This window comes from Cyprinodon tularosa, unplaced genomic scaffold, assembly GCF_016077235.1.
Source record: "Cyprinodon tularosa strain WSP-4 unplaced genomic scaffold, ASM1607723v1 ctg554, whole genome shotgun sequence".
Classification (NCBI taxonomy): Eukaryota; Metazoa; Chordata; class Actinopteri; order Cyprinodontiformes; family Cyprinodontidae; genus Cyprinodon; species Cyprinodon tularosa.
The window spans coordinates 655,495-683,031 of NW_024039290.1; the positions used below are offsets into that span (position 1 = coordinate 655,495).

Genomic DNA, 27,537 nt, shown 5'->3' on the forward strand with positions numbered 1-27,537 from the left:
AACAAAATTATTGATTTTCTCACATTGTTTCCATTTAGATAACTCTTAGATAAAGTATTAGATAACATCTTGCTCTGTTACGTGGATGTTCTGTGTTAAGTTCAGTCACTGTGGTTCAAATTAAAAGTCATGTGATGATGTGTTTAATGCAGGTGTTCTCTCTGTAACAGTAATCTGGTTTTATTGGAGTAATCTGGACTCTTGTCTGACATGTCCCCTAACCTGTCCCCACCTGTCTGCATGGAAGCAGGTCTCTCCTTGCTTCAACACTTTAGCATTGAAGCAAGGAGAGACTTGAGGAGAGTTATGCCTCTCGTGATATGAAGATCTTATCAGGTGATTAGCAAATCCTGTGTGGTCATTACTCAGAGTCTGCATAACTGCAGAGTAGCTGTTTGTTTTGACTGTCCCTACTGAAACTAGGCCACACGGTAGTCTGCTGTCTTTGTTTATATGACAAGGTGTTAGTTAGGGATAAAGAGTTGGCATTATAAAGCCATAACATATACTGTAACTGCTTTTAGTATATAAATATTTACGAAACAAACTTTGGAGTCTTGATAAAATTTTTTAAAAGAAATAAAAATGTTTGTCTGCAATGTTCTGATTTCCTATCAATTAAACAGCTAGTTTTATTTACGTTTTGCATTCTCTATGTAGACTGACTAGACTCACGCTCTGGGTGGAGACTGATAAAAAGGCTTAGTCATAGTGATAGAAGTATATAATACCATCATGTACCATCATATAATAACAGAGTTTTATAACTTAATGATGTTACAAATTTCAGAAGGATCTCATGATAGACTTAAGGCTTGGAAAGAAGATTTATCGATTGTGTTAATAGAGGAAGATTGGCAGACAGCATGTAAATTGGCCCACACCAGCTCTATTAACACATCTCTATAAATGATTCAATATAAATGGCTAATGCGAATTTACATAACACCAGTAGACCTCAATAGGTATAACGGGGAGATACCTGATATACGTCCAAAATGCACAGGGGATAGAGGGACTCTGGCTCATTGTATGTGGCATTGCAGAGAAATTATACAGTTTTAGAAAGAAGTACAAGGTGCTATAGAAAACATAATTTCTAAACAAATAATTTTTGAGCCAAGGTTGTTTGTGTTTGGATTATTCCCTGAAAAACACATTTACACAAAAAATGAACCAGTGTTTATAAACTTAAGTTTGATTATTGCAAAGAAATGTATATTTATATTTTGGAAAAAGACTCACAGACCGAGCATAAACCAATGGCTGCAGCAGATGTTATCTGTCCTCCCTCTGGAAAAAAATCATGTATTTATTAAAGGACAAACAGGACCTGTTTGAATCTATTTGGAACTCCTTCATTAATTATGTTAAGACTCTGAATATCTAAAAAAAAAAAAAAAGTGCAAGTGATGGAAGAACAAGTGAACCGCAGTTCCCAAAGACGATATACATTCTGTATATCGTCGAGGATGTTTGTTTAAATTGCTAAAATTTGAATAAATATATTTTGGGAAAAAAAATAATAATACCATCATGTGTGTTATAACTTGTTTGTGAACTGCATATCTATCTATCTATCTATCTACAGGTGCTGGTCATAAAATTAGAATATCATGAAAAAGTAGATTGATTTCAGTAATTCCATTTAAAAAGTGAAACTTGTATATTATATTCATACATTACATACAAACTCATATATTTCAGATGTTTATTTTGTTTAATTTTGATGATTACAAATGACAACAAATGAAAATCTCAAATTCATCATACCAGAAAATTAGAATATTACTGAAGACCAATAAAAACAAAGGATTTATAGAAATGTTGGCCAACTGAAAAGTATGAACATGAAAAGTATGAGCATGTACAGCACTCAGTATTACTGCAGCAATGCGGCGTGGCATGGAGTCGATCAGTCTGTGGCACTGCTCAGGTGTTATGATAGCCCAGGTTGCTCTAATAGTGGCTTTTAGCTCTTCTGAATTGTTGGGTCTGGTGTATTGCATCTTCTTCTTCACAATACCCCATAGATTTTCTATGGGGTTAAGGTCAGGAGAGTTTGCTGGCCAATTAAGAACAGGGATACCATGGTCCTTCAACCAGGTACTGGTAGCTTTGGCACTGTGTGCAGGTGCCAAGTCCTGTTGGAAAATGAAATCTGCATCTCCAAAAAGTTGGTCAGCTGCAGGAAGCATGAAGTGCTCTAAAACTTCCTGGTATGTGGCTGCGTTGACCCTGGACCTCAGAAAACACAATGGACCAACACCAGCAGATGACATGGCACCCCAAACCATCACTGACTGTGGAAACTTTACACTGGACTTCAAGCAACGTGGATGAAGTGCCTCTCTTCTTTTCCTCCAGACTCTGGGACCTTGATTTCCAAAGGAAATGCAAAATTTACTTTCATCAGAGAACATGACTTTGGACCACTCACCAGCAGTCCAGTCCTGTTTCTCTTTAGCCCAGGCAAGACGCTTCTGACGCTGTCTGTGGTTCAAGAGTGGCTTGACACAAGGAATGCGACAGCAGAAACCCATGTCTTTCATACGTCTGTGTGTGGTGGTTCTTGAAGCACTCACTCCAGCTGCAGTCCACTCTTTGTGAATCTCCCCCACATTTTTGAATGGGTTTTGTTTCACAATCCTCTCCAGGGTGCGGTTATCTCTCTTGCTTGTACACTTTTTTCGACCACATCTTTTCCTTCCCTTCGCCTCTCTATTAATGTGCTTGGACACTGAGCTCTGTGAACAGCCAGCCTCTTTAGCGATGACCTTTTGTGTCTTGCCCTCCTTGTGCAAGGTGTCGATGGTCGTCTTTTGGACAACTGTCAAGTCAGCAGTCTTCCCCATGATTGTGTAGCCTATAGAACTAGACTGAAAGACCATTTAAAGGCTTTTGCAGGTGGTTTGAGTTAATTAGCTGATTAGAGTGTGGCACCAGGGGCCATCAATTTTGAACCTTTTCACAATATTCTAATTTTCTGATATGATGAATTTGAGATTTTCATTTGTTGTCATTTGTAATCATCAAAATTAAACAAAATAAACATGTGAAATATATGAGTTTGTATGTAATGTATGAATATAATATACAAGTTTCACTTTTTAAATGGAATTACTGAAATCAATCTACTTTTTCATGATATTCTAATTTTATGACCAGCACCTGTATCTATCTATCTATCTATCTATCTATCTATCTATCTATCTATCTATCTATCTATCTATCTATCTATCTATCTATCTATCTATCTATCTATCTATCTATCTATCTATCTATCTATCTATCTATCTATCTATCTATCTATCTATCTATCTATCTATCTATCTATCTATCTATCTATCTATCTATCTATCTATCTATCTATCTATCTATCTATCTAGTAGAATAGAACAGAATAGAATAGAAAATCCCTTTATTGTCCCACAATGTGTGAAATTCTGATGTTTACAGCAGCAAAAAGATTATAGGAAATAATGGTCACACAAATGTGGACCTTAGAAAAAGAATAACATAATAATGAAGAGTTAAAACATAAACAATAAATTAGTGTACTGTAAAGGGCTTTAACAATATATTTATGACATGGGATTATAAATTTTTTTTCCATCTGTAGGAATTGTATTTAGCTTGTTTTAAATATTATGGTTATTGAATACAGAGCTTTGATGTCTGCAGTCTTTTTTGGTATATCTGTGCTGATGGCTTTATTTACTAATAAGAAATAATAAATTAATCATGTCTTTTACCCTACCGAATATTATACAGTCATCCATTGGATACAGGTTATTATTTTTATTCTTAAAATACGTTTTAAAGCCAGGGTCTGGACAGAGTTTGGATGAAGTAATCCTTTTCCTGAGTTTGCACACCTGTAACAGTTTGGGCGGCACCTTTTATCTAAAATAAATGATCAAATCAACTTTAGAGTCGGACCGCTCCCGCCCTCTGGTGGCCAGTATATATCATTACAGTTAGTTGAAACCAAATATATATATATCTATATTTTCCATTTTAAGAAAATATTTGTTTTCTACCATTTTTAGATTAATGTCAAAGAGGCCAACTTTTGGGGCGTTCTTCGTGATAACTGCTTTTGGCGTCAAAGAAAAGAACACTGTCCCTTTAAATCCGCCAAACGGGTCTTTATTTGGCAGGAAGTTAGCTTAGCTAGCAGCAAACCAATAATGAGGACACTCTGAGGAGCAGTTAGCTGCTTCTTGCGCCCTTTGAAAAGGTAACATGAATACACTTTAACTCATAACGACATAAACGCGAACTCTCTGGAATTTTGTTGCTCTCAGACCGATCCGTGGTGTTTATTTCAGGTTTGGCGGTTTGAAACCAGTCAGACATGGCTGATGGTGGCTGAATGACATGCATCAGGCAGCACTTCAACAAATCTAACAGAATACTGTTAGTAAATATTAACAGTAAAGGCTTGGTTTAATGAGGCCCAGTCTTTGTGAGGCTTAGTTGTTGTTGTGTTGCGAATCTCTAAGACGCTTAGAAGCTTTGGCAGCGCATGAAGGATTTATTCATGTGGATTGTGATGCTACACCTGGATGAAATCTAGCTCTCTTTCTATCTACCATCTATCCACACTCTCCTGATGCCTTCAGAAAAAAAATCTAGCTTCAATTACTCTGAGTTTTTTACTTCATCAGCCTTTGAAATAGTTACATACACTTTATTTTCTAATGTTTCTTGCTCTCATCAGGGTTTGCTGACATTATTTTTCTCCATTTCAGTAAATTTGATGTCTGAACTTTGACTGGGCCTTTGCTACACATTGATTATTTATTTTAGTCTCCATGCTGTTGTAGATGTGTTGCTGTGGTGGGGGACAGTTGGCCACATTTTACCATTATACTTTATTTTGCATGTTCATGGTTTAAAAAACAAACAAAAAGACTAAACAAAACAATTCCACATCATCCCCTCCATCCTTCACAGCTTGTTTGGGTTTGAAAGAAACTTTTGCATCTCAGTGATCATTGCTGATCTCTTTTTTTCTTCCTGGGATCTTGTTGACTTGAAACTTAAGCTTTTAAATATGCTGTTTTAGTAGTGAGCAGCACTTATATTTCTAATATTGAGTTATAATGAATGTATTAAGGCGACTTAAAGTTTTTTATGAAATTAAAATTTTTTTTTTACACATTTGTCTTCTCTGAAGCCTCTTTGCCTAAATAATAAGCAATATCAGGACAACTGCAGACTCTTTAAGGGATTGCTGTTTGTTTTATTGGACCACATTTCAGGCTTTGGCTCTGAGGATTGTCACATCCTCATTAGTGGGTTTCATTATCTGTCAGGATCTCTATTGTTTCTGTTTTGTGTTAAATGCATTTTCACTCTATAAATAAATCAAACTGTAAAATACAACATTGTTTTGATGCATAAATGAGAGCTGTCTTAAACCATTACAGTTATGAGATCAGTAACCCATCATTTTCTTGGAGGTAAAAAAGGCAGAATAGATAAAAATCAGAACTATCGGGTCAGAGCTTAAAGGTGAATAGAAATAATCTGACAGAAAAAAACCTGATCTCTTTATAGAGCGTCATAAAACCCTCCATGATTTGTTCATCATCAAGTTTTGTTTGTGCTGTTTTATTCTAGTATGATTACAGGTTTGGGGACAGAACAGTTTACAATAAATGGTAACTGTTGGAAAGAACTGTTAAAAAAACTTATTTTCTTTTTTGCACAGGAGAACCATATTTTTAACCTGTAATTGAAGACAAGTTCAAATCAGCTATGGTAAGTAAGGAGCAGAAAGTAGCAGTATTGATGCTAACCTGCAGTTTTTAGAGAATCCAAGTTCTCCTGTGAACACGGATATGATGCGTCATCATTTCTCCCTTCAGACTATTTTTAAGTAGACTGAAGTTTTATCCTAATACCTCATCTGGAGGAGACTACCCTCCTCATTCTTGTGCTTGTCTCCCTTTCTGCATCTCAGTCTACGGCGGTGGATCTTAAAACCAAGGAGGAGAAAGATGCAGAATTGGACAAACGAATCGAAGCTCTGAGAAAGAAGAATGAAGCTCTGGTTAAGAGGCACCAGGTATGGGAGTCTGATTTAATGTGATTTTACCCTATGCAGGGTCCATTTATAGGCTTTAAAAGAATTTTCCAAATGAAGTTTTAAATAATATTAGTGGTGGGCAGTTATTGGCATTAATGGCACACTCTTATTGGGCGATTTAAAAAAATTATCGCCGTTAATCTATTCTCACAGTTGGGAGCTGAGTCTATACTAATGAGGACTTTTACCTGGATATTTTAGCACAGATGTATATCTGGGGGCGAGAGCGAATCAGTCTTCTAACCTGTGTAGGCGTACTGTAAAATTACTACAATGAACGTGGCGTGCTGACATGGATGCAGCTACAAGCGCAGCTCTATCAGCCAAGCTGACCAATCTCCTCGCTCAGTGGATAGCCACAAGCTGCCAGCGTTCCCAAGGCGGCCGCAGGTGACCCATTTTACCGACTACCTGCAAAGCGAACTATCATGAGGAGAAAACATGTGGAGAAAGCTGCCAAAGATGAGAAGTTGATCGAGACGACGTGTGTCAATTTTTTGAAGACACTATATAGTTAAAGTGGGACAACTATAATTGGAAGTGGGTCACTCTATTTTTTGCAACAGAAGCACATTAAAAAATGTGCAAAAAAGATGTTTATAACTTTGTAAGAAGATGAAATTAAATGTGATTTTGCAAACATAAAAAAATAAACAGTTTCTTTTAAATTCTGTAGTTAGCAACACATATCATGAATGCCTTTGGCCGTATTCAAATGAGCGATTTTAATCTAGATTATTCCAAAATTACAGTGGGATTAATCTAGATTAAAAAAATTTATCTATGCCCACTGCAAAATAATATACAGCTTCCTCTGCTAAGGTTATATGTCGAAGCATTTAAAATAAAGGCTCTCTTTTTACATTATCTGCTGCTAATTAATTAACGGTATATATATATATATATATATATATATATATATATATATACCATTATGTATGTATGTATATATATATATATATACATATATATATACCATTATGTATGTATATTCTGAGTAGGCATAGAATTAAAACGCAGGATTTACATAAGGGTGCTTAAAAAATCTAATTAATCAGACTGTTATTGACCTTGTGCAAAAAATATTATTTTGTAAGTTTGTTTAAAAAAAAAAAAGGTCCTTAATCATCCTTAATATGACTCACTAAAACCTGCAGAAAGTTTGTCTCTGTCTGCCTTAATATGCTGCAGTCCGTGAAATTAGGAAGAGGTTTATTTGATCTTCTTTTAGGGGGGGTTACATTAATATGGTCCGGCTTATTCGTTGTCTCTGTTCCAACAGGAAATCGAGGAAGACAAGAAGAAGGCAGAGCAGGAAGGTATCGCCGTGACGACGCCCCGGAGACCCCGAACTCATGAGCCAGAGACGGACAGGCTGCGGGCGGAGAAGGAAAACTTTACAGTCACTGTGGATCTTTCCAAGCCGTCAGCGGTGAGATGCAGTTTTACATCTTTCAGAGAGACGTTAGGCGCTAAGTGCATCCAAACATGCAGGTTCCCATCTTGGAACTTATCTAACTACTGAAAATCAACTCATGTTGATTTTCACTCACTCACTGTCCATAGCGTTCCTTGACAGTGTCGTTTCTAAGTCACCAATTAAGTGCTACTTGGTCCCAATGGAATTTCCCATTGGGAACCTACTAGCACTAAGTTGCTAACTGGTTAGCAAGATGCTTCCCACAAACCGGCCACACCCAAACTTGCTTGCGAACTTTCCGCACAACAACTCTCGTAAAGTCACGTATCACTCTGGAGAACTCGGAAATGAAACGGTTGGAACAGCCGCTTCCCTACGACTCTAAAGTCTAACCCGAAACCCTTCTTTTCTTCACGTGTTTTTTGTTGAAATGCTCTTCTCAGTGACTCCTTATTTGAGGATCCCGTCCTAAATTTTTGGAAACCGATAATCAGCAACAGTTGTTAGCGTCATGCTAGTGACTAAACGGAACTTTTGCATATTATAATTTTTCTAGTTTCAAAGTTTGGCTGCTCAGTGGCGCAGTGGGTAGCACTGCTGCCTTGCAGCAAGTGGGTTCTGGGTTTGATTCCCGGCCCAAGGTCTTCCTGCATGGATTTTGCATATTCTTCCTGAGCATGCGTGGGTTCTCTCCGCGTACTCCGACTTCCTCCCACTGCATGTCCTGTATTGCCCTGCGATGGACTGGCAACCTGTTCAGGGTGTACCCCACCTCTCGTCCATTGACAGCTGGAGATAGGCACCAGCACCCCTCGCGACCCCAATTGGAACAAGCGTTTCAGATAATGGATGGATGGATAGTTTCATCGACGGTGGGCGGTGGTAGCGCTGTCTGACTTCATTCAAATGACCCTATTTCAGCCCACCTCCATCCCCTCCTCCACCATTGTAGCTAAAACGTCATCAGCGTGTCATTACTCCAGGACTCTAATTGCATTCCACATCTCATTTCAACCGGTCTGGTAGAAGACCTCCACGTTGAGCCTGGTTCTGCCAGAGGTTTGTTCCCAATGGGGAGTTTTTCCTCTCCACTGTCGCTCCATGCTTGCTTATTAATGTGCAGGTTTTTGCAACCTGTGTTATCCAAACTGGACTTCCATCTTCCAGGTCTCTGAGTGAAGCTCTAGTATCAGCTCAGGCAATCTACTGGATCTCCCCATAAAGCTCAGCATACCGACTCGCTAACCAGCAGTCTACAGACTGACCAACTTCATCTATCTCCACTCAATCATCAGTTTCAGGCCATGTTCTTTACTCCTGTTCATACATATCAATCAAAAATCAGCGCTATGTTTCCCTCCGAGGTCTGAGCGCCAAAGACTAAAGTAATTGTATCAATACATTTCTTCATAATAATTGTCTTTTCTCTCCGGCTGAGTTTTTCAGATTGAAATAACTTTATTAAATTGTGAAAATTAAAGTTGGATCAGATCAAACCACTAAATCCAATCGGCTGACAGACATAACAAAACACCTGTTGGTTCAGGTCCCTCCTGTGGAGTCATGTGGTTAAAAGAAACTAGGTTAAAAAGCTGAACCATCTTCTTACTGATCCTAACTTATTCTTGGAAATCCACTTTAGCTCCTGCTGAGTTTTTGCCCCCCTTCCTGTTTATGGCCTTTATCATATTAGATTCATCTGAGCTGGGTGTGTGAGTTCTGCAGTGATTGGATGAAACAGGAAATCTGGCTGGGATGGAGTTCATCATAACTAGGCCTACATTTTCTAAATGTTACCAGATGAGAGTTTATCTCCTTTCTGTGGAGTTAGTTCAGGCTTTGCTCCAGCTCTCTTTATGCTGCATAAAGATTTAATTTGGGAAACTCTGATTGGACTAAGATGAAGGGATTAGACTTTCTCCACCAGGGGTCTTTACAAAACCGAGACATTTCTGTCTCATGAGTCATGAATCCATCGAGATGCTTTGAAAAAAGCCCTTTTTCTAAATGTTAATATTATATATCAGTTTTTGTTTTTGAGTTTAAAGATTTAAACTAGATCTAATTTCAGGTTTTTCAGGTATTAGAACAAGAAACACAAGCTTATAAAATCATTTTTCTTGAACTACATTTTCCAAATGTAAAGAAAAGGATGAAATAGAATATTTCTATTTTCAGACAAAAAATGAGAACTGCTTTTATCTCTTGTGTAGATTCTACACAAATATAATTAGAAACTTCTAATTTAAGAACAGCTTTTCTTGTAATGACCAGAAAACCAAAGACCCTGAATTCAGCCATAACAACAAAGAGAAGTTTTAACAGTTTATTGGAATGTGAAACTGCCGCAGGTCGGGAGGGATTCACCAGAGTCAGCAACTGGAACTTCTTCTCTGAGTTTGGGGACAAACTTTGAGAGTTTCTGAGGATGCCGTTTGGCGTGTGGCATCACTGATGAACCGCTGAGGATTCCTGAATCCGTCCAGGTTGATTTAGATGAATCCTTCTTTGACAGTTACTCACTGGTCCAGGGGAAAGCAGCGGGTCAGATCTGTGAGAGCAGAAACAGATAGAATAATCAAGGGAACAAGCTAGAGTGTGTAATGCTAGAGCAGGTCCAGAGTCAGAGCCGGATAGGCTGAGATCCAGAGACAATCTGCGGGAGACCGGAGAGTGAGGTCAGGGCACAGAAAACTGGTCAGGGATCTAAAAACCCACTATGACAGGTCTGATAGGGTTCAGAAGAGGCTCCGATAACCATGAGTCAGAATTCGGCAGATGGGTACAGGAATAATCTGGCACTGGTGAGAGCTGGTTATATAGTTCGGTACGCTTACAAATGCTGATTTTTAGATTTTTATAATAGGCTACATATGCCTTAAAATGTATTGATTTTAATGATTGTCTTTTACTCTGTTTTTAATGTTATGGTCTTTTAACCTTTGTTTTAATTTTCCCTTTTTGAACTGTAGCATAGATTTAAATTCAAATATAAAGTGCGTTACAAATAAAATTTATTATTATTACGCACGTGGATCTGATTAAGGCTGATAGGAAACAAGGCGGAGCTCATAGGTGTGTTGAATCCTAAATCAGAGCAGAACTAGTACCAAGAATCATAATATTTTTAACCATTTTTTTATATATTAAATTAATTTACAGGTCTTTATTATTTTTAGGCAGGCTCTGTCCCCAGACCCCTGTGATAGACTAATGTTGAGTATCTGCTCTGTAAATATCCTACAGGACCAGCCAGGGCTGAATGACTGTGACGACCTTCTAGTTTTCAAAGCAATACACACTTTCTGCTGAAAGTTCACTATTAAATTGGATATTTATGCAAAAAAATAAAAAATAAATAACAGATTTTTAACCAAGCTGTAATTCCTTTCCCTAATCACACAATCCAGTTAAAACTTAATAAAAAGTTGTCTAATTCTTAAAGGCTGGATACAGCTGCTCTCTTTTTAAACTGTTTCCTTCTCGATGTTTGTTTGTGACAGGAAAAGAGAGTTGTAAATGACTGGAAACCCAACACGCCTCGTGGCCGGAAGAAATCAGAGGAGAGCGATACTCCTAAAGGTCCCAGCGACGGCCACAGCCCACCCAGGAGGACGGGGTCTGGAAGAGTTGGGCGAGGTGGTCAGAGAGGAGGGCGCCAAGAAAGGAGAGAATGGGAGCCCAGGACCCCCAGAGAGGCAGAGCCTGGTGACTCTGGAGGCCCGGGACGCAGAGGAGGAAGAAGAGGAGGAAGAGGAGGAGGAGGTGGTGGTGGAGGAGGAGGAGGAGGCGGGGGAGGAGGAGAAGGTACGCCAGGTGGAATTGACAGGAAGTCCAAGGTGAGAAAGGATGATCTACTTGCACAAAGTTAGCTTATATCATTTTTCTAGGGATGCACTAATACGAGAAAATATGGGATGAAAAATAATGTTAATTCTATGGCTTATAACTAATAATTACATTTAAGATATTGATCTATTGGTCAATGTAGAGATAACTTGAGATTTTCAATCAAATTATTAAAAGTCACGTTTAAATGAAAAGTCATATGACACTTAATAAACAACCTTTCTATTCAAAAACCTTTTTTAGCATTTAGATGATTGAGCATCACAGTTTTGTTTTTCTTCTAAAAATGTTTCCTTTATTTAACCATCAGATTGGATGAAGGTTATTAGCATGTAGCTTTTATAAACACAAGATAATTTATGCAACTTCTTTTTAAAACTACTTCAATAAAGCATGAACACTCATTATAACGGAATTCCTTCTGTTGAATATGGTGAATAAATAAATAAATATAGCAACAAGGCATTCAGTGTCTTCTTTCTGAGTTTAACTTTTTCTATAAATACAAGTTAAAGCTCTATTTCTAAAACTGACAACAGAACTATTATATTAGAGCTGTACATAAAGTATTGCCTTTCATAGCTCCACCTGTGCTATTAAACAAGCATCATTTACTGCAGTTGGATCATATTTACCTCTGAGATGATTTTTTTTTTCCGCCTCATGCCAGTTACTGAGGAAAACGGCTCATGTTGTAAATCATTTTAGCAGGGAGTTTAGTTTCGTATCTACGGAAGCCGAGAGCGGACATACTCTACTTTTTTTTTCTTTCCTTTGCCTTCTCGAGATAATGACATAATTATCTCATTATCACGAGAAAACAGTTACTGATTTATCAAGATAACGGGATGATTAACCTGTTTGAGTCATGAATGAGGCTGTCCAACAGCCCTGGATTACCAGTCCATCCATGACTGCAGTCGCAGCACCCTGTGTGTGCGCAAATAAAGACTTTTTAGTTTCCTCTTTCTTTTCTCTCATTGTCAGGCCGTGTTGGATGATTCGATTGCATGGAATACCGTAGAAACAAATCTGTTTTTTTTTTTTTTATGAAAATCTTGAATCTGGACTCTTTTTGGGGGTTAATGCATCTTCTACCCTTTTACAGGCGTAGCACTGGGGCTGTTTAGAAAACACCCGGCCATAAGGCACCGGAGGCATAGGTTTTATTTGCATTATGAATCAGAAGTGGTAGCAAATCATCAAACCAACAATGTTGTCTCGTTACATAAAAGTTAAACACGGAATTATTTACAGAATTACACATAGGCTGCCATGATTTATACTTAAAAATCCCCCCGCTGTTGTGGTATTGAAGGATGTAATCAGTTTTAACACACACCAATCATCTCGTTATGATGAGAAAACAACTTTCTAATGAGAAAATGATCATCTTGTAATCAAAAAAAAAAACGGCTTTCGTTGTCTTTAGATAATGAGAAAGTTAACTCGTTTTCTCAAGAAAACCACTGTGAAAATCATAGAGACACAACCGCTCTGGGCTTCCGTACGTATAATTTCTCATTAGCATGATCAATTTCATCATAAGAATTTAGATTTACCGCCAAAATGTTAAATACCAATCAGTTATGTTTTAAAAACTTCAAACCCTCCTAAAACTGACATCTTCATGTAACTGTTGTCCTGAAGACAATTTTAAATTTCATCATTCAAAGACCTATTTTAAATTGGTATGGTTTTCAGCAGCAGTATTTGTGCAGCTATGATTGCTTTGGCATGCAGCCGCAGCCGTACAGAAATACTGTAAAGAAATAATCATTTTTTCATACACATTTTTATTGTTATCATGATGCTACCATCTCCAAATGTTAATATACAGGTTAATTATTGATGCCATACGTTAAATATTTTTACCCATGAGAGTAATTGGTGGCCTAGTGCTAAGGGCAGGGTGTGCAGTGGTGCTGTGCTCTGATCAATTATTTCTCTGCAGTGCAGGGTTCTATAAATCATCTGTTTCCTATCATGGAGCAATACAAAGTACATGTTGGGGCCCATAATCCCCCTGCATTAGGTAACCTACTATGTGCATATCAATAAGGGTTATTTTCAGTTTGTCAGCTAAAGATTGTTCTCAAAAGTGTTCATTCCCCAACTTTTTTTTTAAAGCCCATTTGATATTTAGACTCTGGATTTATTCTCATATTCTTTATTTTTATTTAATCCCTTTACTGGTGCTGGTTTTGCACTGAAACATGTTTAGTGCGAAACTGAATATATCATCTTTATTCTAAGCCAAGTTTACAGAGATATCCATGAATCTATTCAGCCTCCAATCTACGATTCTCCTCTCTGAATAAAAACAATCTGCCAAACGACTGACGTGATGTTTGTTTGTTTTTTTGGACAGGAATGGGAGGAGAAGAGGCGACAGAACATAGAGATGATGAATGAGGAAATGGAGAGGATAGCGGAGTATGAGAGAGGACAGAGGGTACCTGAGCTACTGGGTTCTTTCTCCTGGTTTATGCCGTATTAACTATGTCACAGTTTTCAGTGTTTGGTTTGTGATTTGTCTCTTCAGCCGGATGGAGATAAACCAATCCGTAACTTTTTGGACGACCCCAGGCGTTCTGGTCCCACTCCAGATACGGACCGGAAAGAAGGCAGCAGGAGACACGTACGGAACTGGGGAGGGCTGGACTTTGAAAACGTGAAAACAGGATCTGAACTGGAGAGAGAGTGGACTGTGAGTTTTTTTTTTAATCAATATGTGGGATCAAACAATAAGCATGTCATATATCATAAAGCTTCAATGCTGCTGGTCTGTCCAGAGTCGTCGCCCGGGTCCAAAGGGTGGCTCTATGGACATGACGATGTCGATGACGGGTCGCGAGAGAGCGGAGTACCTTCGCTGGAAGAAAGAGCGTGAGCAGATTGATGATGAGAGATTAGCACGGCACCGTAACGCCACGGGCCAGTGGAGACGGGAGTGGGACGCGCAGAAGACTGAGAACATGTGAGGACGGATTTAATGTCGAGATTTTTTATTGATACACGGCCTTCACCCCACTGCAGGAGGATTACAGGCAGTTTATTTTGCCCTATTCCAAAAAAATAAAAATAATTCCATTTCAGAAAGCATTAAAGTTGCAGGTTTTTTTTGTTTCAAAGGAGATTCATAGACATTTAGTTTAAGATATAAGAATAAAATGATAAAAATTAGAAACTTATTTTATTCTCTGCTTATTTTATTATAAGAGACACATGTATGCAGACTTAAGATGAAAAACACTGCAACATATAAAGCACTGTATTAAAACTTTTACAATTCCCTTTTTTAAAGCCATTGAGATCTACAGCAAATCATTAAAAAACATGATGGTTTCAACATTTTAATTTCTCTTCAAGATGAAAAGAATGTTTTAAATTAAATTGAATTTTCAGTACAGGAAAAAAAAAATGTTAAATTGTATTTGCTCCTTCAATCTATAATTTAATTTGGCTGATGTTAGATAGAATATTTTTCCATCCAATCGTTTCTAAATGGGGTTTAGCTCATTTGTAGATGTCGTCAGTTTACCAAGAAAAAAGAAATATAGTTTTTTTCTGATTGCAGGTCTATAATTGTTTTATTTTTCTGTTTGTTCCCAAAAGGATTCCACCCATAGTCCTTTGATTATGTTAGTAGAAATTAACTTTTTTTTTTTCTTCATACTATTAGCTGTCACTTATGCTTACGTTCACACCTAAAGCAGCAGAAGCAGCTAGTTTACATAGAAAGTCAATGGTTGACGCACATCAAGGCGCATCAATAGGTCCTGCAGCGCGTTTTGAGCAGCCGAAGCAGCGCCTAAGGAGCATCTGACGCACGGGACACTCTGTGAAAGCAGCGGCTGCTAGAGTTGAAAAAATTGAACTTTGCTGCTCGACGCGCCACGCCAACTAATCAGAGAAGCTAATCTGGGAGCTGACAGGGAGACAGACACTGGTGATCCAAATCACCATGATCACTCCTCTGAAACAGTTTATTAAGACCTAAATTAACTTAAAATGCCAAAATCTACCAGCAAAACATTATCCTTTATTATCCTAACATCTACTAGCGACCATGAACAGCAGCGGCAAACTGAAGAGGCGACCGGGCCAGAGGCTGCTGTTTAACGGGATTCCTAGTGACAGAGCAACGCCGGTGTAGGGGAGTCTAAACGTCTCTGAACAGCAAATTAATATTTGAAGGCAGAATCATAATCTGGATGAACTGACTGCACAGATAAAGTTTTCAGGTGGACTTTTTGACTTAAAAACATTAAAACTACTTTTTACCCACTGTGTTTACCCACAACAAATATAGCTGCCATTGTAACAGGCAAAAAAAGGAAAGGGTAGCTCCGCCCAACACGCATCAGACCCACTTTCCACTGAGGAGCTAAAGCATCAAAGCTTCTTCAGCCACGTGTCAGAACTTAACTTGTACAAGCATAAAAAAAATGAAGAAGCACACCTGTTTTTGCTGCTCCTGCTGCATGCGGTGTGAAGGTAGCATTAGTGTTCTATGCTCAGCAGCCGTTGTTTTCCCCTTATAAAGACTAATTTTACAGCAAGTAAGGCAGGGCAGGGCAAATTTATTTGTATAGCACAATTCAGTACAAAGACAATGCAAAGTGCTTTACATGATTAAAATACAGGGAAATAAAACAGAATCAAAGCAAGTTGTGAAAAAAATGCAGAGACAAAAAAGAATATTAAAAAAGACTAAAGAAAATAAAAAAGTTGAACTAATGATGTTTCAGTTGAACTGTTTAACTAGAACAGTCGAAGGCAATCCTAAACAAATGTGTTTTTAGTCTTGATTTAAAGGAACTCAGGCTTTCTGCACTTTTACAATTTTTCTGGAAGTTTGTTCCAGATAAGTGGAGCATAGGAACTAAATGCTGCTTCTCCATGCTTAGTTCTGGTTCTAGGTATGCAGAGCAGGCTGGAGCCAGAAGACCTGAGTGGTCTGGAGGGTTGATAAACTGATAGCAAGTCTGTGATGTATTTAGGTGCTAAGCCATTCAGAGATTTATAGACTAACAGAAGTATTTTAAAGTCTATTCTCTGACATACAGTGAGCCAGTGTAAGGACTTTAGAACTGGGGTGATGTGCTCTACTTTTTTAGTCTTAGTGAGGACATGGGCAGCAGCGTTCTGGATCAGCTGCAGCTGTCTTATCCCCTTTTTAGGCAGACCCGTGAAAACACAGTTGCAGTAATCAATTCGACTAAAAATAAATGCATGGATTCGTTTTTCCAGATCATGCTGAGACATTAGTCCTTTGATCCTGGAAATGTTCTTCAGGTGATAGAAAGCTGACCTTGTAATTGTCTTTAAAGTAGTATAAGAAAGAATTATGATCACACAATGCAGTTCTGAAAACTCATATCTATGACTATAATTGAAATCAAACATCTATTAATTGATCAATCTAATTGATCATCCATTAATTGATCAATCTAACAAAAAATCCTTACACTTTTCAAAAAGAAAACAGCTGGGAAGCACCACAGAGCCTAATGGTAGATCAAATGCACCATTTGCAGGAGCGACACCCTAAGGCTGTTGTCTCATCAGGCCCTCTGCCGCATGTCTTCCCTTCTTACTGTGTATATTGTAATGATTACAGGCCATGAATATTTAGAAGCTCGAAAAATTAAGAGAATTCAATGCAATTTATTTCTATAGCGCCAATTCACAACACATGTCATCTCAAGGCACTTTACAGTTCACCAGATCATACAGTCAAATTGATTCAAAGTTTTCTATCTAAGGAAAACCAGTTGATTGCAACGACTCATTGACTTGAAGGCAATCCCTCACACTAAGCATGCTTGTAGCGACAGTGGAGAGGAAAAGTTCCCTTTTAACAGGAAGAAACCTCCAGCAGAACAAGGCTCAGTGTGAGCGGCCATCTGCCGAGGCCGACTGGGGTTCAAGGAGACAGAAGCAGAGATGGAGAAAGATGCAGAGATACAAAAGGCAACTTTTAACCAACTCCACAGCGGGCTCCATCCAGGAAACACACAGCCAGACAGACGAGGTCCCAGCCAGCCCCCACATCAGAGCACACCCTGCCAGTCACTGTCAGAGAAACAGGACTACACTGAAAAACAGGCCGAGCTCAATCATCTGTAAACAAAAGTGTTGAAGCTGATATTTATCTTCAGGATTGTGTCCCAACGAAACAGGTGCATACCAGATTAAGCTACTATAAGAAAAAGCAGAGAGAGCAGAATGTTAAAGATTGAACAGATTTTGCTGTGGGAAAATATAGACAGAATGAAGCAGAATGATGAAAAAAGGGTCCCTATGTCCTCCAGCAGTCTAAGCCTATAGCAGCATAACTATAGAGATAGCTCAGGATAACCTGAGCCACTCTAACTATAAGCTTTATCAAAAAGGAAAATTTTAAGCCTAGCCTTAGAGTAGACGGGGTGTCTGCCTCACAGACTAAAACTGTAAGTTGGTTTTACAGGAGAGGAGCCTGATACCTAAAAGATCTGCCTCCCATTTTACTAGAAGTTCTAGGAACCACTAGTAAACCTACAGATTGAGAGTAAAGTAGGTAGGTCATGGTAAAAGGAACAGCTCCTTTAGGGTCTACCTTATGTGTCATAGATCAGAAAAAGTTTATTGAATCTGTCAAGGCATGTTTTCGGTTCTGGGAATGATGGCAGTGGATCTGCTGATTAGCAAGTAATTCAAGTAAAAACATTTGAAAACCACCAATGCGTCCAAAGCTTGAGTCACATTTTAGGAGGTCATAAACATAATCAAAGAGTATGGTTGTGAAGAGTGTGGAGGCCTTGCCATGTCATCATACTGTTATCATTTGATCTATTCTCCCTTAAAGAAAAAGGTTTTTAGTTGATGTTCAAAAGAAATGCAAATATATTTCTATTAAAGTTTGTTTTTCTCCTCTTATGGCTTTGTTAAAAGGTTTAAGGAGGATCAATACGTGGCTGCAGAGGGCGTAACAAGTGAGGAGGGTGGCAGAAGAGGCAAGTTAACATCTTTCCACACACAGGCTGCTGCCTTTGTTCTGACCCTCAGTCTACTTCCATCCGTTTGCTCTACAGCTTCATGTCCTCACATACACACTTCATAACAACTTGACACAACAGAAAACATCATGTCCTTCCTCCGGCTAATTAAGCTGTTTATATAAACCACTGCTGTATTTCCCCAGAGTCCAAATTAGCCTCTGCATTAAGCTTCAGTCGTTTTATAATCAGGGGCTTTTATAAATCTGTCCTCTGTGTCTGATGAAGAGTGACATTCATCATTTAAACTGCTTCAAAAACATCTTCTCCTTTTCATTATTTTTCAGATAAAAAAAAAAAAATATTTAAATTCATTAAAGTCATGGTAAAAAGAAGATAGACAGTTTTCCCTCAAAATATGACGAGGAGGATTTTTTTAACATTTCCATTTTATCTAAAGGAGATTCTATATGATAATGGAAATGCTACGTGTATCCCACTAATCAACAGCCTGCAGAAGACTGTTGACAGTAATTTCTGTAAAGCTATTTGTTTCTGCTTTCAAGAATTCTCTCCACTCTTCTTTCTTGTAATAGATCACCCGAAACACTTTAATTAAAAATGTCCAATGTATCTGTATTAAATGACTATAAAACATGATGGCAGGTTGAACAGAATAAAATTTTACTCTGACAGAGAAATGACTCAGAATACAATGGCAGCGCTTGCCATCCGGCTTTCATCATTCAAAGAGCCCGAATAACAGTTTAAAGAAGCTTTTTATATCTGCTGTCACACACGTCGCATCATTACATCATACATGTCGTTAGTAAATGAGGAGACATCACTGGATCCTTGGCCTGATAAACCAGACTAAATGTGAGATTAAATGTGTAATTTAGTCTGGCCCCGATGAATGAGACATCGGAAGATTGTTGATGAAAACAACCCGTTGTTTTTCAAACCATGACTGTGCCTATTGGCCAATGCACTGACCAATGAGCGCAACTGACTGTGACGTAGGACACGTGACAGAAAGCTGTTGGGGCAGTGTAAACAAACAGCCTGTCTGTAAAACAGCGAATGTGTCCTTCTTAAAAATGAATGAGCGTAGAGCCAACCTTTTTACAGTTGAGGGCTAATTCAGGGGCACTGAGTCACAGGAAGGGCTACCAATACTGACCTATGAATTGCAAGGGTCAATGTTCACCTAAACTTCATACATCATAAACATACCTTTATCGTTTCTTTAAATTTATAATTTTCTTTTAGACATTTTCATTTTGAAATCTCTATAAATGCTTAAATGCCATATATGATTAAATGATGAAATGTTCTATAACTGATTAAAAAAAAGAAGAGCAACAGAATACAATGAAATTTCAAACGTAGCTCACTGTTGAGTTGTTCTTTTTTCAGAAGACTCTAAGGGCACCCCTTGTGGTCCTTGAGGGCCCCTTGGTGCCCCCTGGGCCCTGGCATAGAGCCTCTTCCTGCTCACGTTTCAATGAAAACCCCAAATCTAATCCTCCCAAAACTGATTGCAAAACTGAGTCAAAAATCACCATCAGAGCCAGCGGTCCTTCACACACGACTATGCTGAGAGAGGCAGACGGGCTGCGGTTAGCCCTGGATGCCGTTAGCCTCGAAGGTCCGCTGGTTGCTGCAGTCCTCTCAACTTTGGAAATTCTTTTAAATTGCGCATTAAATGGGTTATTGGACCATATAGTGACGCTTTAAAGTATAATATTCTCGCCACAGTGCATGCCACTGTTCAATAGTTGTTGCCATCTTCCTTCTTGTGCTTTCTCCAGCGTCGTGCAGCTTTGTTGTCACGCCCTCAAAACCCCGCCCGCTTTGCATCCAAAAATTATACACACACCTCTGTGTTGTGAAGCTAGACCACTCAAAGGCAAAAATGATTTTGGCCACTGGTGGGTGGGGCAAGTTTACTAGGGTACCCCGTACCTGCTCCCAAGAGGGAAGGTCTATTAAATGTGTGCCAGAGCATGCATGAGCCTATTTCAATCACTATATAGAGAGGGTACTATATAGTGGACTTTAAAGTGAACTCAGTTATTTGACCGTTCGGTCAGATGATCAGTGCTTTTTGCTCCCCGTTGGTTACGTAACTCCTCCTCCACTGTGCGGTGCCTGTGCCATCTTCGTTATTAGTCGTCACTGTTGGGTAGCAACAGCTAATGGCGACAGTGGCAGCAAATCCCATAATGCTTTGCGAGGAAAGCTCTAAGCATTCTGGGATATATCTGCCTCTTCTGAGGCCTTTGTTTTCTTCTCATACACTTCGTAGACCCTTGGCCATTTTCAAAGAACCGTGGAGAGAAATGCAAGCTCCAATGGCTGTCTGAAACCGTAGCTCGCCACACATGTATTCCTGAAAGTGCGCATGCGCAAAAAAAGATAGCTAACCATGGACGAGCACGTAGGATGGCCTTATGTAAACATATCACCAGAATGATTGACACTTAAGAGGACCACTTATTTAGATGACCCACCCGGAAATAAAAGATTGTCCTCTATACCTTGAATTAACTGCTTGGGAAATCATTAGACTTAATATGTGAAAGGTAGGTAATAATAGGTTTAATTAGTACAAACATGAATTATAGAAAATGATTCTGACAGCTGTTCGTCAAGTGCCGAGGTCTGGATTTTGACTATGCTGTTGTGTCACCTTGATTATTTCTCAGATTTGTGGTTGTATATTGGTTGGAGGGTTTCAGCAGCTTCAGCTGCTCCAACAGAATGACCTTTATGAAATATTTGATATGATATATTTATGATATCAATAAAATGAGAGCCTCAAGACAGACTGCACAAAAAAGATGTCAACAGAATCCAGTATGACATTTATTTGATCATTTTTATAAAAGCCCTGTAACGTAACATTCAAGAAATATTTGCTGTAGAAAAATATTTTAAAAAACTCACAAAAACTACATCCAACTATAAAGGTCAGTCGGTGACCAGTGCTGTAATCATTATGATGTTTATAGAAATATAGGAAATGTGTTTTTATTATTGTCCAACCCTGCTTGGATTTCCATCACAGCTCCATAGTATAAATCATCAAAGATGATGGTGCGTTATACTCAGGTCATCCTTTTTCATTCTGTTTAGAAAGCTGAACCCTTCTAAAAAAAAAAAAAACATTTCCTTGTATTTCTTTATTTTTCTCCTGAAGGTCCGGTCATAAAACTAAAAATTAAACATGCTAAAAATTTAAGTCTACTGAGTCTCACCTGTAACTCATTGTTTTGATTTTTTTTTTTTTTTTTTGGTAGCGGATGCTTTAATTTGTGAGTAATCTTTATCTCTGTGTAGAAGTAGTTTGACACTAGAATGAAAACACTTCCTGGATTACTAAAAGGCAGCGGTCACTTCTCTAAGGTCGTTGCTGATGCCTTTTCATCCAGACATCGTCACGCTTATAAACTGCCAAAACTTAAACCTTTATAGAGGCAGAAAGCGTTAAGCGAAACGGATAGGAGTTAATTAATCGCTTGCTTTGATTAGCAGAAACCCGGCTAACTCTGATTTTGCTCCATTATTTTTTGTCACTAATATTAGGCATTAAATTGGCTTGGATTTTTTATTTTTTTGATTTGGATTTTTAGAATTCTATAAAGAAGAGATTGTTTATGCAATCATACCACGACCAAACCCTTTTATTATATCTCTGAAGGCAAACCTAAAGTTTGCTTTTAGTTAAAGGAACCAAAGCCTTTTCGTTGAATGTTGATGTTTCCACTCGTCTTTCCACCATCAAATAAAAGGATCACTGTATTTCATGGACGGTGTGTCTTTCCGCAGTGAGGGAGCGTAAACCGCATACAGGGCATCGGGGAAGAACCTCAGGTCAGACTAAAGCATGGCGCTGAGATCTAGTTGTTTGTTTGTTTCTGTCAAATCTCACCTCTTTAGGTTCACAGTCCTGGATAACCCGCTTGATGATTCAGCTCCTTAAGCTGAAATCAAGACAGCAAAATGAAACTTGTTTTGACAGGTTGTTTCCCAGATTTATTTCTAACTATACCATCAATAATGGAGCAGACTACACAGTTTGGATCAAAGATCAAAGAAGGACTTGTTCTTTTTTTCTTTGTAGCTTATAGCTCATAAAACTGCCTTTAAATCAAACTCTGATCTCGGCTTCACACTGACTGTTCAGTGTCGTCTCTGTGATTTGTTGCAAAGTGTGGCATGCCGTAACCCACACTAGATGTAAAATCTGTTTGTGCAGATCGTACTTGTTTTTCTTCTTTCATATTTTTTAATCAGTAACAAATTTTACCCATTTTAAAGCATGCCTAAACGTGTGTGTGTTTTTTGCACTGGTTTATGAGCAGGTTTAGGACCTTTTCAGGTAATCTTCTCTATAGCAATGGGCCTTATGGGGACAAAAGTCATGTCCCTAATACAAAAAGCCCCAATTTTAGTTTAGGGACAGTGTGATGTGAGCTTGTTAAGATGTAAGTTTTGGTTAAGATTGGGGTCTGGATTACACTTAGAATAGAAAATAAAATAGAAAGTCGCTTAATTGTCCCACAATTTGGAAATTGTGGTGTTACAGCGGCAAAAGATTATAGTAAAAGTGATCACACAAATGTAGACCGTAGAAACTATAAGAAATAACAGAATAAGTGAGCCAAAAAAATTATTTTACAACATAAAAACTGTGCACCTGGAGAATAAATAACCAATATACAGTAATGGATATGTGAAAAATAGCAACGGCAGAGATCTGCAAAAATGACAGCAGCATGTTATGTTCAGTGACTAAGACAGAAAACTGTGCAATATCAACATAAATGTAAGACATTATTGAGGTTGCTTGGCTGCCTGGAGGAATGATCTGTGATAACGCTCCCTGGTGCATTTAAGGTGCAGCAGTCTGTCACTGAAGGAGATCTCCAGTTCTGCAACAGCTTCATGCATGGGGTGGGAGACATTATCCAACAGATATTTTAATGTAGTTAGGATCCTTTTGTCTCCCACCTCCTGCACTGAATCCAGAGGGCATACAATCACAGAGCTAGCCTTCCTGATCAGCTTATCCAGCTGCTTCCTCTCAGCTACAGATAAACCAGCGCTACAACAGACAGCTCCATAGAAGATGGCTGATGCCACAACAGAGTCATAGAAGGAAAAGCAGACTCTTGACTTGACCCTGACTCGTTAAGGGTTGCTAAAATGTTTGGAAATAAATCTAAAGTCATTCTATATTTGTAGAAACAAGAAAGAGGAGTTTTATTAACATTTTTAATTTCCGGAATGAGACGAGTATTCTCCCTTTAGGCTGCTCTGATCTTCCTCCCTTCTATTATTGTCCCTCCTGATCCTTTCGTCTCTTATGACCTCATCCCTGTTGACCTTCTCCCCTCATTGCATCATCTCCTCTTTTCTTATTTCCAACCTTTTCACTCTTCTTTACTCCCTCTCATCCATGGTATCTCTTAACTTTTTCACCAAAATTCCAGATTGTTTATGCTGCCTTACTCCATCTTTAGTGCCCCCACCGTCGCACAACATAGATGTGGTAGACAAAGCGAAATACAAAGTCTCATAAATGCTTTATGAATGCTATTTAAAAAGATGGGTCGCTTTATAAATCTTTTTCTTTAAAGTCAACTCACATAAAACATGAAACCATGAAACACCCTCTGGTGAGCTTCTTTCATTTACCTACTACACAATCACTTCTGCTTTTGCTTTTTCAGTAAAAAAAATAGCTTAATTCAACTTGGAAAAGTCTTTCATAAAAAATTTCTATTATTTCAATTATTATTGTTAAGTATTATAGATAATCATTATTTCAAACTGTTATGTCAGGTCTGGGAGGAGACAGAAACCTTCTTGATGTAAAAAGTTAGTTCAGACTTTGGGAGAAAAGTCAGGAAGCATCAGGTATTAATAGAGGTATCATGACACAAGCACAAATACTTTGTTACTTTACTTAAGTACAATTTTAGGTATCTATGCTTTACTCCATTACTTATTTTTCCTCCTACTTCTGACTTCTACTCATTACATTTTCACTCAAGTATCTGTACTTTCTATTCCTTATTCCTTGGCCCTATCTCAAAGAATTTTTCGAAATAGTCAAAAATTGAGCTTTCAATTCATATGGTGGCATCTGGCTGTTTTTTTTTTTTTTTTAAGGTTACTTTTATACTTTAAGTAGTTTTTGGAGCACATACTTTTTCACTTTTACTTGAGTAACGAGGTCAGGTTGATACAACTTTTACCAGAGTGTTTTTAAACTGCAGTATCTATACTTCTACTAAAGTAACAAATGTGTGTATTTTTAACACCACTGAGTTTTAATGAGCATTGGAGTAGCATCTCCACAGTAAAGCCTGCTTTAAAACAACATATTATTTACCTTCTCACCTTCAACCCCTGTCTAAATCTGCAGCTGTCCACATGGATGAGCCCTGCTTCTGGAGAAAAGTTTTTTGTTTAGAGAGATGATGATGATTCAGCAGTTTGAACAAAATAAGAAGAATGTTAGGAAGATTTAAGATGGAGCTTCAAATCAAAGAAAACTTTATTTCATATGTAGTTCAGTCTTATCTTTCTTCTTCATACCTTAGATCATCATTTACAGTTTTGGCTCAAAAAACTTTGAAAATTTTTTGTCTTTAAATACAGATGAGCGTCTTTGCTTTCTGTTTTAGTAGCGGTTGGCCCAGAATGATTCGGCATGCTGCTTTTAAAGTCTCTGTTTTATAATTTATGATTGTTCTAACATCTCTGATTTATCTTATTTTTAACATGGGTTTGGGCAAACTTTATCTCTATAATAAAGCATGATTATGTTTAACTTGCTTTAACATCAATATCTCCAACAGACGACAGTAAGCGGCCTCCTAGAGCGCCAACATTTGGAGACTTTCTGTCCCAGGGCAGGAACCAGGCGCCCCGTGGAGACCGAAGCAGAGGGAGGGGCCGAGGACCGAGACAGAGTTACAGGTGAGAACCTAGAAAAGAGTTTAAAAGCATCTTTCTTTTAAGCCCACATTACCATAAATTATTGTTATTACTTTATTTAGCCTTCATTTAATTCTGAACAGGCTAACTACCTCAGAAGGTCCAGTTTTTGTTCTAAAGTATTTAATCACCTTGGGCCTCATGTAGAAAAGGGTATGAATGCATATCAGTATGAACACCAAAAATATCCCCTCCACATGTTTATATAACCTTTGGTATGGTGCTGTCAAGCCATCACACAAAATTTGTCAATACACCCCAACGATATTCGTTACACTCAACAGAAACTTTTAGACTAGATAGATAAAGCCCCTGAAAGCAAAGTCTGTCAGCATTTATGACTTAGGGTTTTTTTTGTTACTGACCTGAGCTCACAGTCACTACTCTGAATGTGCATTCAGACTGATGTGCAATATGACAATAACCTGTCTGAAGTCTGACAAACTCTGCTCCACCACATTGGCTCTCGCTTCACTCCTTTTCTTCTCGCTTGAAAGTGTTTCTGCGCTCGCTCGGCTCCATCTCTGCGCTTACGACCTGCTAGCTGTATGGAAACGAACCACTCCATCCAGCCAATCAAAGAGATGCAAGTAATTCTTGCTAATACTGCATTGGGATGTATAAAAGCAACCAATTACAACCAGTAGTAGATTAAGAAGAAAAATGGCGTTAATAAAATAATGTTCATAAAATGATTCCAAAAAATAATCCACTGGACTTTGTTTCCAAGTTTTAAACTTGTTTCAAACTTTTTTGGAATGACTATGGCCCGGATGATTGAGAATCTTCACCAGCATGTTAATAGAATAAACACGTAAATATTAAATGTAAATGCAGTTTTATATCTATTCAGGCTATGAGTTATATAGCTGAGAAACAGGACAGTCATGTCCCATACGGCTTGCAGAGAGCTGTTAACCAGGGTTCCCGCGGGTCCTTAAAAAGTCTTAAAAGGCATTGAATTCTTCAAAATAAAACTAAGGCCTTAAATGGTATTAAAATGTCTTAAATCAGTCTTTCGTAGGTCTTAATTTTTTCAAACATCATAAATAGGATAATTTTTATCTTTGTAATCTAAATAAAATGTTAAAATTGACAATTATTTTTTTATTTAAAAAATAATAACGGCTCGCCATTATTGGTTCCGTCCCGGTAGCGAAATAATAAAAGCGTTGTTGCGGCCGGGACATTTGGGAGATGCACCATTAACTTTTTGTCTGGAAAATATGAGCAAGTGTAAATGTAACCAAAATTGTCTCCAGCCAAGAGTTTTCTCCATGGCTAAAACCAGGGAATTATACATGAGGCTCAGTGGATTTTGAGCAAGAAGCGATTTAAGCTCGGAACGATGGGAATTAAGGCAGTGGAGTCGCACATGCAAAGCACGAAAAACAAAGCATCAAAATGGAGTTACCGAGAAACAGCCGGTATTTCTCAGTTTTGTTCCACCCTTTTCTCTGCAACGCCTCCACTTATCACCAAATCAAACATACTAAGAAAACGATACAAAGAAAAATGGCTGCAAAAAAGACTTAGCACTGGTTATGTTGTGGCTTTCAAACTGATTTGTTTTGTTCCCTGCTAAAACAAAGTTTGTGAATTCAGTTACATAATTGTTAAAATATATCTGTCATTTGTGTGTTTTTAGTTTTCTTCCTGTATGGGAAGCTTTTAAAAATTTGAAACATAAGTGCAGTGTTAAAATAAACCTTTGGGTTAAGTTGTCGCAAGCAGGTTTTTCGGAATTTGGTCTTAAATTTTTATTTATAGTGGCATTAAAAAGTCTTAAAGTCTTGAATTTAACTTGCCTTATGCTGTAGGAACTCTGTTAGCGTATGGATTTTAAATACCCTACCTGTCAAACACTCCGGTTGCAAGGAAAGCAGTTAGAAGTTTAACCGGCACTGATGAAACCGCCTTGGTTTCCCTTAGTGACATTACTCAGCTTAAACCAACTAGTACGCCTAAGATCATCATCATGTCCCATCAGAGAGCTCTGAACGTTCTCTTCCTTCTTCCTCTAGCAGAGCCAAGGCTGCCATCCTTCCACTTTTTCCATACGGCTCTTGATGAATGTGTGATTGTCTACAGCTTGTCCCTCTGATCAATCACCACACATCACTAGTTAAGAGATAATCTGCTGATCTGCCAACACTTTCCTTTCCGTTATA

At 38.2% G+C, this 27,537-nt stretch overlaps 1 protein-coding gene across 2 annotated transcripts in view; it reads left to right on the forward strand.

The window, feature by feature from the left end:
• Positions 1-4,118: 4,118 nt before the first annotated feature.
• ccdc9 (coiled-coil domain containing 9) overlaps positions 4,119-27,537 on the forward strand; it is a 41,424-nt gene continuing 18,005 nt past the window's right edge. Inside the window, exons 1-11 of one of the 2 annotated variants that reach the window (XM_038305286.1) lie at positions 4,119-4,243; positions 5,723-5,772; positions 5,975-6,079; positions 7,383-7,532; positions 11,024-11,359; positions 13,741-13,824; positions 13,915-14,079; positions 14,165-14,349; positions 18,309-18,370; positions 22,187-22,231; positions 25,228-25,348. In XM_038305286.1, coding sequence (XP_038161214.1) covers positions 5,770-5,772; positions 5,975-6,079; positions 7,383-7,532; positions 11,024-11,359; positions 13,741-13,824; positions 13,915-14,079; positions 14,165-14,349; positions 18,309-18,370; positions 22,187-22,231; positions 25,228-25,348 — 1,256 coding nt within the window. In that variant the 5' untranslated portion in view covers positions 4,119-4,243; positions 5,723-5,769. The remainder of the gene's footprint in view (positions 4,244-5,722; positions 5,773-5,974; positions 6,080-7,382; positions 7,533-11,023; positions 11,360-13,740; positions 13,825-13,914; positions 14,080-14,164; positions 14,350-18,308; positions 18,371-22,186; positions 22,232-25,227; positions 25,349-27,537) is intronic. The other variant, XM_038305287.1, reaches the window with a different exon arrangement.